This window comes from Acyrthosiphon pisum, chromosome X (assembly GCF_005508785.2).
Source record: "Acyrthosiphon pisum isolate AL4f chromosome X, pea_aphid_22Mar2018_4r6ur, whole genome shotgun sequence".
NCBI lineage: Eukaryota > Metazoa > Arthropoda > Insecta > Hemiptera > Aphididae > Acyrthosiphon > Acyrthosiphon pisum.
In genome coordinates, this window is record NC_042493.1 from 117,859,374 (window position 1) to 117,874,046 (window position 14,673).

The window sequence follows — 14,673 nt, forward strand, 5'->3', positions numbered from 1 at the left end:
GGAAACTAGAATGTTTAGTGGATTATTTAGTAGACTTATGAGAAAATAACCAAACGCTCACCATTGTAAAAACTAGTCAAATCTGCATCATATGTATCAATAGTCTTTTTCGAGGTTTGATGTAATATTATAATGTACATTTTATAATAAAACAGTATAATAGACAGTATTATATATATTATAAAACTATTACCTACTTTAGGTACTAGATATATTTAAAAATTCAAACATTTTCATTATTTCAGATTTTAATTTGGATATGACAAATATAAATAAATAATTTCTATACATTGTTCTCAAATTATAGAAAAAAATTTTCTCTTATTTTTCAGCTTTTGAAATCAAATTTGTGTAGACTATCGTGTTATAAAAATAACAAAGAAGATTACGAATGTGTAAGTTTATCGTAGTATACTACTATTAGTATTATTTTTTAAATGGATTATTGTTAATTATTTTATACTTACATGGTAAGGATAACATATCTGATACTAGTAGCGTAGCCAGGATTTATACAAGGGGGGGGGGGGGCAAAAAAAAAATTAAACAAATAACATTTAAATAACACTGTTTTTATTTTTAAATATTTTTATTTTGTCCAGTCCAATGTTTGTACCCTTCTTGGAGATCTCTTTATAAAAGCTGGTAAAATATATTTTTCGATATCTTCAATGTCTAAATCATCTTTATTTATATTAGCAAGAGCTAAGCCATTTAATCTTTCTCCAGTCATAGTTTCTCTTAAATAAGTCTTAAGTCGTTTTAAGACTGAAAATGTACGCTCAGGCGTAGCTGACGTAACAGGCAATGTAGCAAATAATTGTAAAAGTTTCTTTACGTTTGGCAAGAGCTCTGCACAATGTTGAAGTGCTTCAACAGCAGACTCTGGAAGATTTGTTTCTGATTCCCACTGTTTCTTCCAAATAAATATTTCTGCTTTTAAACATGACATCATGCCAACTGGAAAATCATTTTCATAAATAGAAGCAGCTGCTAAAATAGATGCATCGTCATAGTTTCCAAAATTAGTTGGTATAAATCCTTCTAGTGGCATAATTTGTTGAAGTCTTTTATTAAATCTAAAATATAACTGATTTATTAAGTTATCAAGAAATGGTATAAAAATTGACGTAATTCGCCAATTGTAGTTAAATCGAGATAAACCATGCAAACTCTGCCATGGTGATGAGTCGCTTATTTTTTTAGTTTAAAACGAATTTGTGATGACAAATCTGTACGAATCACTATACGAATTACAAATACCATCGAATTACATCTAAGTACTTGATCATGAACATAGTATAATATTCCATAGTGAAAAATTACTGGTCTATTGTTTTAGATTCTGAGCGATAATTGTATTCATTTTACCTTGATGTGTGTTTTGTTTTTATTTTGTGTCTGTGTACACGGTAAATAGGTAGTCGAAATAATGCTTTGATTTTCAACTTACCTACTTTAAATATTTTTAAATAGCAACAATTTATGATTCACCTTGAATTACATTTTCAAGCTTTTTCATTGAGCGAAGACACTTTTATCGATATTTATAGGAAAAACCACTAAAGTAAAAATATTTTGAAAATTATTATACTATGTATAAAAAATGCTAAAATAAACATTTAGTTAAAATTTCAAGTATCAACGGTTATTCGTTTTTATATTGAAACAATTGCCAAAAACTAGTTTTGCGTAAAAATGTTCGTTTTTTCTTAATATATTTTTTGTTTTACCCATTATTTTGAAAAGTAGGTACTGGGAATTTACCTCAAAAGTATTAGATTCGATTTCCTACCATTTAGGCTGAAAATAATATATTTATATCGAAAACCAAAGTATTTTATCATCTATATGAAAAGTGTAGGTAGGCACAAATACATAGAAAAAACAATTTACACATCATTGTGAAATCAGTACATTCATCGCTCTGCTCAGTATTTAAAATTAAACTCAAACAAAAAAAAAATTACAATAGGTAGGTACTGTGTTTAAAAAATACTTACTCAACAAAATTTTCTCAAAACGAAGAACCAGTATTGCAGTCAACCAAAAAAATGAACGCATAATGTATGTAAAACAATATGATATTATTATTATTATTATTGTTTATTCCTTCGAAAACATAATGGGCCCCACTGAACAGGATAGTGTGGGTGTGCGTGAGTTCACGATTTACAGTATTATAATTTTATTATTATAACGAAGATTCATAATATTATTACAATCTATACAATTTAATTGTTTTAAAATGTTTGGCTTATAAGTAGAGTGCGGATTTTTACGCATTTAATTAAACACAACGTGTAACAATATTATGTGTCTACCTAATGTACATAGACTGTGTAGGTAGTAATTATGTAGATTGTCTGATTGTACGCGTAATGTAATAATTAATTTATGAGTAATTACGATTTGACAATAAATGTAATGTTTACATCTACTCAAATATTCAACACGTAGTTAGATATAATTATGAACGATATAATGGGACGACATATCAATTTTATTAAAATGAAATTGGAAATTATTTTTTTAAGGTCATTCGATCATGTCTGTGCGTTCTATACCAAAATTGACATATCGTTATATCATTATTATACATTTATACCAATAATGCGTATTGTATAGGATAAAACTCCTGAAAACGTATTTGTATTCGTCACGAAGTTTAGGTACTTAAAAACAACGTTTCCACTATATTTTAAATTGAACATTTTCGAACTAACCTTTCAAAATAATTAGATCGGTCGTGACCTGAATTCATAATGTGATTTTACAACAAAAGTTCCGTTCAGTCGTACAATTTATTTATAAACGTATGTCAAAATAATATTCATAGGTATGTATAATACTTTAAAAAATAGTTAGTAAAAAAAAATAAACTTTAAATATCTTATACCTTTAATCTATAGTTGCTCGCATATTGTATTTTTTTTCATAATGTATTATACTATAATAGACTCCTTTATTAATTACTGTCACATACATTATGTTTTTTTTATTTATAGATTCGTCTTATAAGTAGAGCACGGATTTTTTCCTTTTCAAATTTTGGTATTTTATTCAAAATTAATTGCATACTGAAGCGAACATTTTAAACGTATAAAATCATATTTTGTCAAGCAGAAAATTAAATAATACATTTTGTGGGCAGTATATATAAATGATTATTTATTTTAATAATATTAAATTATAAATTATAGATTTAAAAATGATTTTTGTTTATTAAGTAGATTTTCGTAGTTATTATAATTATATAAGTTGTTTAATTTGTTTTTGATAATTTATTATAAGTCATACATTTATAAACTAGTAAAAATGATTATCGAACAAAAGTTGTGAATTTTTTTTCAACATTAAGTCATGTAATTTAAATTTTTTTTTCTTGCATATTTTATCACATATTTGGATACCTACTTGTTGTGCGTAAAAATCCACACTCTACTTATAAGCCAAACATTTTAAAATAATTAAATTGTATAGATTGTAATAATTACGGCTAGGATTTTGTAGCATTTGCATTTCCTTTCATAGTACTACAGGACATTGCTAATCAAAAACAAAATTCGATTCATTCATCACGCAGAGTTCAAATATGTGATTTTGATTTTGCTTTTTTTGCATTTTCTTATGATATTCGTAAATAAATGCTTTTTTGGTACTTTTTTGTCAGTTTATTAGCTTTTTAATTAGTTTTTGTTAATTATACGCATATTTTACATTTTTAGAACATTTACGTACATATTTATCTAAATTATTATTTATTAATTTATTTTAATGTATATTATATATACTATCCGTGATTTCGTAGTGAAATATTATCGCGTTATCGGAAAATATTCTGAAAATAGATTCTTAAATTTTGTCAAAGTGATTACCGAGTGGGGAGTAGTGGTTACGTAATACGTTGACATTTATCGAATATCGACATTTAATAAAACGGTGTTTAAATTATTTTTTTTCAATATTTATAAATTGTGCTTAGTTGTTCTAAGAATTACTTAGTATGAACATATAAAAGTGTGTTTAATAAATTATTTTTTGATATTAAAAATATTTTTCAGCTAAACTTAAAAATGTTCAAATCTTTTTTAGTTGCATTTTCTTGGTTAAAATGCTTTTTTTGTAGCATTATTGGCAATTTTTTAATTCCTTTATTGTAGGTTTTTAGTGCTTTATTTTCCTAGCCCTAGTAATAATATTATGAATCTTCGTTATAATTATACCTAATACTGTAAATCGTGAACTCACGCACACCCACACTATCCTGTTCAGTGGGGCCCATTATGTTTTCGAAGGAATAAACAATAATAATAATATCATATTTTTTTAAATACATTATGCGTTCATTTTTTTGGTTGACTGCAATACTGGTTCTTTGTTTTGAGAAAATTTTGTTGAGTAAGTATTTTTTAAACACAGTATACCTACCTATTGTAATTTTTTTTTTGTTTGAGTTTAATTTTAAATACTGAGCGGAGCGATGAATGTACTGATTTCACAATGATGTGTAAATTGTTTTTTCTATGTATTTGTGCCTACCTACACTTTTCATATAGATGATAAAATACTTTGGTTTTCGATATAAATATATTATTTTCAGCCTAAATGGTAGGAAATCGAATCTAATACTTTTGAGGTAAATTCCCAGTACCTACTTTTCAAAATAATGGGTAAAACAAAAAATATATTAAGAAAAAACGAACATTTTTACGCAAAACTAGTTTTTGGCAATTGTTTCAATATAAAAACGAATAACCGTTGATACTTGAAATTTTAACTAAATGTTTATTTTAGCATTTTTTATACATAGTATAATAATTTTCAAAATATTTTTACTTTAGTGGTTTTTCCTATAAATATCGATAAAAGTGTCTTCGCTCAATGAAAAAGCTTGAAAATGTAATTCAAGGTGAATCATAAATTGTTGCTATTTAAAAATATTTAAAGTAGGTAAGTTGAAAATCAAAGCATTATTTCGACTACCTATTTACCGTGTACACAGACACAAAATAAAAACAAAACACACATCAAGGTAAAATGAATACAATTATCGCTCAGAATCTAAAACAATAGACCAGTAATATTTCACTATGGAATATTATACTATGTTCATGATCAAGTACTTAAATGTAATTCGATGGTATTTGTAATTCGTATAGTGATTCGTACAGATTTGTCATCACAAATTCGTTTTAAACTAAAAAAATAAGCGACTCATCACCATGGCAGAGTTTGCATGGTTTATCTCGATTTAACTACAATTGGCGAATAACTTTATACAATTTGACTGCGTATTTGACATTATACAATCATATAATTCAGAACGAATTATTATTTAAGTCTTATCTAAAATAATAATAAATATTAAATATTCTCTTTAAAAGTTACGAAGGTAATAATACTCTAAGCTGCCCGTTAATCAAAATAAATCTGAATACGTTTAAATAAAACAATCTAGGTACCTTTAATAAAAATTGCTCAAGGTAAATACAGCCAAAAGGTATGTCATGGTTTTAAACTATATAGATAGTATATTTTTATTATTAATTATAGTAGTGAGAGAGTGGGGCGTGAACTTGTATAATAGTTTAAAAGGGGGCGTGGATCTCAAAAGGTTGAGAACTTTTGTACTACAGTGTGATCATTCATAATATAATGTTAAATTAATAAAATAAGTTGTGCAGATTAAGAGGGGTAGATCTTAAATCTTTATACCTATTTAAGAATAATAGGTTTAGATATAATATAGGTACACAAGTGAAGTTCTTTCCCCGAGGACTGAAAAAACAACGTATATTTTGTTCAGCCAAGTGGTTTATTCTTAACGTGAACAGATAGTTTGACAGGGTACCTAATTAATTATTAGATTATAGTTGTATAATTTAATTATACATACAATAAAATCAATAATATAAGTAGAGCATACAGAATTTTTTTCACAAATCTATAAATATAAATTGTGGAATCATTGATTAGGCTTCCAGAACTCGCAGTTGTCATAATGTCTATAATATAAACTAGTGAAGTAATTTATATAATATTATAATAGTAAATGAAACAATTACCTAGTACCTACAATAGCTTGCGGATACAAGGGGAGTATTGGGGTTTCGTAACCGAACTAATAAGGGAATTTTGTTATTATAAGAATTTGTTATTACTATTATTTTCTAATATACATGTATGATGAATATATTATTTGCTATAAAAACTTGATACCTATGCTTTTATGCACTTAAAGTAAATTTTTTCGTCTAGTCGTCCCACTCTTTTTTTTCATTCCTAGATCAACGTCTGCCTACAGTATATCATATATTTTGAATAATTGCATTCAGATAACTAGATATTACTCAAATGTATTTATTTCTTCTAGAATTCAAATTAATTTGAATTTAGGCAATCTGATTAAATATATTTTTTATACACAATAAAAAATAGAAAATTATTCATAACATATTTTGATAATTGTTTTATTTTTCATGTAAGTAATATTACAGAATAGATAAAATCAATTGTTTATCTATTCTCATTCTGTGATCATTTAGCTGATCCTGGAAGGCATTGCCTGTGGCAAATCGATTAATGCCAGTGGGCATTGAAGTTTGCTAAATGTGAACTAATAATATTTTCAACACATTAACTTGGGTGGTTGTTAACAAATATGTATCTAATTGTTAACATTATAAATTATTTGATAGATCAAAGAATACATTATTATTTTCAAGTTTATGTCTCTAAGTTGACCCTGAAACAATCAACTGATAAACTAATGGGCCGGAAAAAAATGTTTTCCACTCCCAAAATTAGGTCTCACTCTGCCCCTTTAAATAAATGTTCTACTGTGTTTAAATATCAGTTTCTAATTTCGTTATCAACATTTTTCTCTGAATGTGTCCAAGTGTTTTATATTATTAAATTATTAAAATTTTTAATTTATATTTAATAACAAATATATTGATTTGTAGACTTGAGATTCTGCTAGTTTTAAAGTAATTTTGAGAGCGCAAAAAATTAACTAATTATTTAGTTAGCTTTTCCTTCCATTAATCATTCATATTATATTAAATTCAATATTCATACAATGTGAATTTTTATTTAAAATCAAAATATATATAACATTATTATTCATTAAAAATACACATAAATACTATAGAATATTACAATATTAAAACAATATATGTTCCTGAATTATTTCTGGATGATAGTCATAAGTTATTAGATATTATAAAATGTCTATAATTAAATCAAATGAATGCTCAAATTGTACTAACATGTTGATTGGGATCTTGAAAACAAAAATAAGAAAATATGCATAATATATAATTTTACACTTTCGTACATAAAAGTATAGGTACTATTTAGTAAATGTTAAACCTTGTTTATTTTATTTTTAGTCAATTTATATCGTACATGTAACTTTTAATAAAACATTCAAAAACTGTAAAATCAATAGAAAAACAATTAATTTATTATGATACATTAATAAAATATACCTGGTGTAACAACAAAAAAATCTAAAACTAATTTTTAAAATCAGGTGGTCTATTAATGACTACTACTCCCGCATAATACCGTTTTACTTTCATTGGCGCTCCTAGCATGGTCCAGGTATTGGTGATAGGATTATAAACTTCTACAGAATTAAAAATAGAAGAATAATTATGGTCACATCCACCGACTGCATACAATAATCCTTCTAATGCAACTACACCTATATTAAAATTTTAATTTAAATGTAGTACATTTCAAATTCATTGTTTTATAAAATAATTTTGAATTGTTATACAAGTATTTACCAACTAATTTCCGAGGTATATTCATGTCTGCCATTGTAGTCCAAACTCCTGTACTTGGTCTGAATGCTTCTACACTTTTCAGAGTTTCTGATCCATCATGACCACCTACAGCATACAGGACGCCATCTAAAACTCCTACACCCACACCACGTCGACGTTTACACATTTCTGCAAGACTGGGATGATAACATTCAACAGAGTTGAACACCTCTCCTGATGTAAAATCACTACCTCCTCCTACCTATACAATTGAATAAAAACTATTAGCGGAATAAAAATCTGATGAAAAGAAAAAAAAACTTAGAGTAGAATAAAATTGCAAAGTATTTTTCAACAAGTGAATTAATGTTTATGAAAAGTTGAATAGTTACAACATATTTTTATTTAGTTGCAAATTTATATTTATTATTATTATTTATTATACTTAAATATTGTAAAAATTCAACAATTTACTAATTAGAAATTAAATATAAAGCTTGATCAACTAACAAAGAATCAAGATTTAATGAAAACTAAACTATTAAGCTATATTTATTAATGTTAAAATATACATTGAACAAAAATTTAATTTACTTTTATATACCTAAATGGTATTATTATTTTCAAATGTTAACAATATTAATAAGTTATAACATTAATTAGATTATTTTTTGTATTATGTATTATGAAATCTAGTCTTGTTATTCCCTATATTATAGCATTATAAGAGGATTTATGTGTATCTATATATTGCTCAATTCAGATACACATAAATCCTACAAATATCTATATGTTGTTCATTACAAAAAAAAGTCAGTTTCTGATGTAATAATTAAATATTTTATTGCGTACCTAGTTAATCAAATATTTATAATACAAGTATATGATCAAAGTTGGTTTGAATTTTAAATTTATCAAAATATTTTTATTGTGGAAATTTATTCTGTAATTTTTTCTAGGAGGAATTGTTTTTACAATTATTACTTATAAAAGATATATTAAAGGAGCACAAAACACTAGAATATATTTGTTTTAATTGGAAAGAATTTTAAATTTTAAGCGTGGCATCATTGGGCTAGACCAAGATTAAATATAGTATAGTTGCACAACGAACCATAATGAAGTGATTTGCCAAGTTTCATTATTATCACATAGGCTTGCAGAACCAAGGATTGGCGCTTAAATATTAAAACACACGAGAAAATTATGTGTATAATACTATAGATAAATTTCCAACCTTATATAAAAATGTTAATCAAAATAAAACAATGTGAAGAACCAATGTAACTAGGTTAATTATAATATGGGCGTAGCTAAAATATTTCTTTTAAGTATTTTTAATATTAGTAGGTAAATCATTTTGTAAAGTATGTGACTTTTACATGTGTATGATAAGCGATTATGCAGAGTCTGGCACAGTGATGTTACGTGGTTATTCTAGATATCCCAAAACCTCAGCAAAAAATTGACAAAATTGTTTTTAGTAGTTCCAACCCTGATGATTGAGCATGATAATTTAAAGACATTTTTTTTTGTGTTGCGTGCTCCTTTAAAAATTGAAAATCATATAATGAAATATTAGCTTATCGCATATAAAAGATTATTTAGAACACCGACTCCTAATTCATCTCTTCCAGTAGACATACTAGATATCATACGCCATTTTTTAGTACTGTCGTCAAAAACTTCGGCACTATTTAAACAATTAGTTCCATCAAATCCGCCAACCTTGGAATTTATTATATAATGTATATCATTTATAACATAAATAACTAAATAAATGTAAATTACATTTCAACACAACTTACAGCATACAGATTATTATTTATCAAGCCAACTCCTAATTTACTTCTTTTGACTAACATGTCATCAATTGGTTTACAACAAGGTGATTATGAAAATAAATCTAGCACAAAACAAGACTGAAGATACGATCCCAAACAATAACCACCCACAGTAAACACAACATTATTTTTTGATACAGCTACATTAGCTAGAATACGCTTAGTTGGTGTTCTTAGTAGTTTTGCTTTTAACTTCCATCGGTTGACTTTTGGGTCGTACCATTTAGTAGAATCTAAATATTTCCCCACATTTCCACTAACTACTAGAATAACCTGTAAAAATGAAATCAATAAAATATTTGAAAGAGAAATAATTTTAATTGGAATCATACTTTATCTTCAAGTCTAGGCTTATACCGGATGCGTTTTTGAATAGGGATAACTTGATCTGACTGATGTCTTTTAGGAGAATGAAAATGTAAAACCTCATTTATATACTCTTTACCTTTATTAATTATAAAAACATAAATTATATAAATGCATTCAATATAGGTATATTTAAACAAAAAAATTTAAACTTACATTTAGGGTTATTATTAAGAATTGGTTCCTTCAGTACTTTTTGAATTATATAATTTTCCGATGTAAATGCTAAACGAACATGCTTTATTAGTTGAGGTAAAAAAAATTTTCTTGAATCCAATTCATGTTTAACCCAACGAAGAACACATTCAAATACCTAAAAAAATAAATAAACTTATTAATAGAACTTTGATGTAGATGACTATTAAATGTTTTTTTGGTGCATGGTCTACGTAGCTAAGTCAATTCCTATTTCAAATTTATCAACAGGTATATTGCAATACCTATTGCTAAATTATTAATGTACCTATATATTTTCAATATAAGTTATTGTTATTCTGTATTAATGTATTATAGCTGTATAGATTTATTTTTTTTCTTCTCTCTTTATTGTAAACATTTCAGTTATCAAAAATATGTATTGGAATGTCAAAAAGGGCTAAGCCCGTATAACTAATAAAATAATTAAAATAAATAAATAGCAATAATTTTAGTTGCATTTATTTTCACTGATTCAGAACTTACGTGTATACTTTTTGCAAAGAACTTTTAGAAAATTATAGGTTTGAATATTAACGTTAGCATTAATACAATTTTACCTGTCTGTAACAAACATTTAAATATCTAACCTACCTAACCTAACCACTTTAAACTTAAATACAAATTTTAGAAGTGTTTTTTTTAAGTATTTAGAGATCATTAAAATAGAATGTTTTAAGACATCCTTTCTGTCAAATATATACATATTAGAGAAACAATACATCTGGGTCTTAATTAAAAAAAATATATATATTATTTATGCAAGTAGTTTAATATTTCATTCCCTAATACAAAAATAAACAATAATCAATTTTAGTTTGCTTACTTCTTCTTCAGATGACACGTTAAGCTCATCAAAAGAGATCAACTTAACTAACTCTTCAGATGATAAGGATAGGAACTCTTCAGTCTCAACCACTTCTCTAAGAATCAAAATATAACAATAACATAATATTAGACAATTTCCTTAAAGTATCATTATCATAAAAAATATTTCATACAAAAAGTATTGTTTAATGTACAATTCTGAACTTGATAATAATTTTGTACAGCTGTGAACATCAGCAAAAGCTTTTATACCAAGACAATTTGTAGGATGCAGTTGTTTTTGAATAAAATCACAGCATGTATCTTTTAAATCGTTTAACTGCAAGAGATTAGTTGCTGCTAACAAATCCTTGATAAATAAATAATAAAAAATTAAATAACATGTTTTTGTCTTAAACAATTAATTTTTTTAACTGATTAGTATTTGGAAATATGAAACAATAATTTAATAGTTAATATTTTAATATTTCAAACTATTTTTTTTATACAATTTGTCTACAAAGGTACCTCAGGTGGTTGAAATCTTGATGGATACTTTTTACCTTCATAACACTTTCGGTCATTAGGCAAACCAGTATTACACCCAGGAACAAAACATAAATTAGGCATTTTATAATGTTCTAAATTTATATTAACAAAACAATAAAAATTAAATGAAAATTTAGTATAGTGTGACGATTTTTCATTAATTAATAATTTTGATGTTGATACAAAAGAATTAATGCAAGCACCAATTCCTTGTATTTTGTATTTATTTGTGATCCTACTATATTGTTTTCTTTACCACCAATTAAACCAATCAGAAAGCAAATTGTGACTCCAGGGATAGTTCATAAATAATAGACATTTTTTATTGTGGTTAAAAAATTATAATTTATTCATATTTTAACAAATACAGTGGTAATTTATTGTGTTTTGCTTAAATTTTCTTTAAATCTTGCATACGAAGCTGTGTATTTTTGCTCCTCTATCGGGTAGGCAACGCGATCTAGCGGTGAGCTAAACTGGAGTAATATTTTCAATCAACTAATAAGCCAAGTGTTTACACCTTATCAATCCACCTTGGTACAAAAATTGTTTTGCCTTACGCCATCATGGTATAAGGTTTTTTTACTCCATGGCGTCGTCGGAATCGAACGGTCACGGTGGTTGCATCAGCCGCCGTTTCGATAGAGGGACCGCGGTCGTGTTCTATTCTTTCAGACGGCATACAAAGACGTCTGAAAAATGTTGGTTTAAATATTGTTATAATATTTTTATAATTTTTACGATTTTATAACTGACAATATATTTTATATATTTTTGAATGGAACATGAATAATAATTAATAATAATAATTTTTATAATATATTATCCATATAATGTTAATAAAAAAAATTAGTATCGATATGAGTAAATATCGATATTTTCTTTCGATTAAATACCAAGTAAATGTATAGACATAGGTTTAAATTTTCTCAGCTGGTAAGTTGGTGAGAACTGTATAAACGATTTTAGATTTTTTAATGATTTTATATTCGATTCGATAGTCGATGACGTCGTGTACATATTTTCTTTCGATCCAAGTAAATTATCGAAACATTGTATCGATACCAAAAGGTTAAAATTAATAAGTACTCGTATCGAAAGAAAGTACTGTAAACATATTGATAGTATCACGACATCTATCCTTAAGGCTCTACATAGAATGGGTATGCTATGCCACCATTTTGCGACTCATTTATCAATGATAAAATGACAAAATAAAGGGGGAGAAATTCAAATTCACATAACATTATTAGTCGCAAAATGGCGGCGTAGCATATCTGTATCTATAGTGCCCTACCATCCTAAGGCCTAAATAACACATGGCGAAAAATATAATATATATATCAATCTTTTTCAGATTAGTTAACAAGTGGTTCATTGTTAATTCCTTTTTGTATTTTGATTTTTTTTGTTACTTGTTGACGCAGTTTAAGTTACTATCAAGATGTGTAATATCTATTTTCTCGTGTGTTGTTAGTTGTTTAGTGGTTTGAACGTTCATTATTTTATTTCATTTTATACTTTCTTATTAATTTACATTTAACTAATATCAATAACATTTTGGTACTATATAAACATTAAGATTTCATTATTTTGTTATCTTAAAGCAAAAATGGATATTCCCAACAAACTGCCTATAATGTATACAAGAAAAGTTCTGATTCCCGGTTATATTTTGAAAATTCGATTAAAAGTTGAAAATAAGTAAGAATACATGACATTATACATTAATAAGCAATCTATACCTATTGTCTTATTGTACTTTACTACTTTTAAGATATTCTACAATTATTAATTTATGACTATTTTGTAAGATTTTTGATTCAATCTTTATTTTTGTTATAATAATCAATAATTATGTTATCACAATAATTTATATAAAATATAATATATGATGTATATTTTATGTAATCGATAGAGTTAAGGTTCCATAAGATATATAGAATACCAGTAGCGGACTGGGCCGGCTCAATATATCCGATAAATGGCCGAGTGGTGCCAAAAATTTGATGATACATATTGATAAAACATTTAACTTAAATACCAAATAGTTTTAAACCTCAGAATTATGATATATCCACCATTGGGCAATATAGGAAATTACTTTTGTCTTAGTGCACAAAAGTTTTCAAAATATAACTGCTACCTATAATCCCAAACAAATCATATGCATGATTTCTCTTTTATTAACTATTATAATGATTATGTTTGAGGTAGACGACTGCAACCATTTAACAATAATGATATTAGCCGAGGACATAATATTTATAGTCTAAGAATGCATCAGCAATTATTCAGTTACAAATATTGTTAGGTAATTGTTATTTATAAAGAATAACAACTTCAGAGATAATATAGTTACCTTAAGAAATTGTCGGGTGAAAGGATTTTTTCAACTCTCTAAAGGATAACAATTATTAACAATCTATCTTCAATTTTGTCTGAAATAATTTGAATGCCTTAGCTATGTTAGATAAATATAGAAAATAATATTTCTCTAAATATAAATGTTTTCTGATAGTTAAAAAGAAAAAAAAATTGTTGACATTTATTTTTGAAATAATTATAAATCATTATACATTTGAAAAACAGTCACTAATCATAATGGTTTTAGTGCTCTATTATATTTGATGATATTGTATAAGTAAACCTTTAACTCTGAAATTTGGTGCCATTAATATTGGTAATTTGTATGTACCAATATACATATTAATTTTATAAATTTTTAATTTTTGTATCCAAAAAGTTAGGATATACTAGTATGTCATATGCGGCAATGCTGTGGTGGGCGAGCATTGACTTACCTACATAATATCCAATATTTTGTTATGAGGTGCACATTAAAAAAAAAATGCAGGCATGTGCTGGTCTGTAAACAGATTTTGACGTTACTACTCTAAGGGTACTAGGGAACAGATAAAGTCATAAAACTATTGCCTTGAGGAACATTTCTCCATAAGATGATGTCAGCACAATATTTATCTTTTCTCTCAGACTCGCATGCTAAATCATAGATAATGCTTTAACCTAAATTCGTATTTTATGATCTTTGAGCAATCTTAGAGTAGTATCAATTATTACAAAAATTATAGATCATAATATTTTTGAGGGTATGACACATTGGTTATATATAT

At 26.2% G+C, this 14,673-nt stretch overlaps 1 protein-coding gene across 1 annotated transcript; it reads right to left on the reverse strand.

Moving 5' to 3' along the window:
• Window positions 1-589: 589 nt before the first annotated feature.
• Window positions 590-11,620, reverse strand: LOC107885040 (kelch-like protein 3). Its single transcript, XM_016808383.1, has 10 exons — window positions 11,519-11,620; window positions 11,185-11,360; window positions 11,010-11,106; window positions 10,145-10,301; window positions 9,955-10,067; window positions 9,734-9,895; window positions 9,396-9,506; window positions 7,800-8,040; window positions 7,576-7,714; window positions 590-1,079 (listed from the first exon to the last, which is right to left on the reverse strand). The coding sequence occupies exons 1-10, from the start codon at window positions 11,618-11,620 to the stop codon at window positions 590-592; spliced, it is 1,788 nt and encodes a 595-aa protein (XP_016663872.1).
• Window positions 11,621-14,673: the final 3,053 nt, after the last annotated feature.

Excerpts from the sequence above, each read along its gene's own strand:
- LOC107885040 (XM_016808383.1), bottom strand. The coding sequence starts at position 11,620 with ATGCCTAATTTATGTTTTGTTCCTGGGTGTAATACTGGTTTGCCTAAT. Across the intron at positions 11,107-11,184 it reads TACATTAAACAATACTTTTT|AGAAGTGGTTGAGACTGAAG; the intron begins GTATGAAATATT and ends TTTGATTCTTAG. Across the intron at positions 9,896-9,954 it reads AGCCTAGACTTGAAGATAAA|GTTATTCTAGTAGTTAGTGG; the intron begins GTATGATTCCAA and ends TCATTTTTACAG.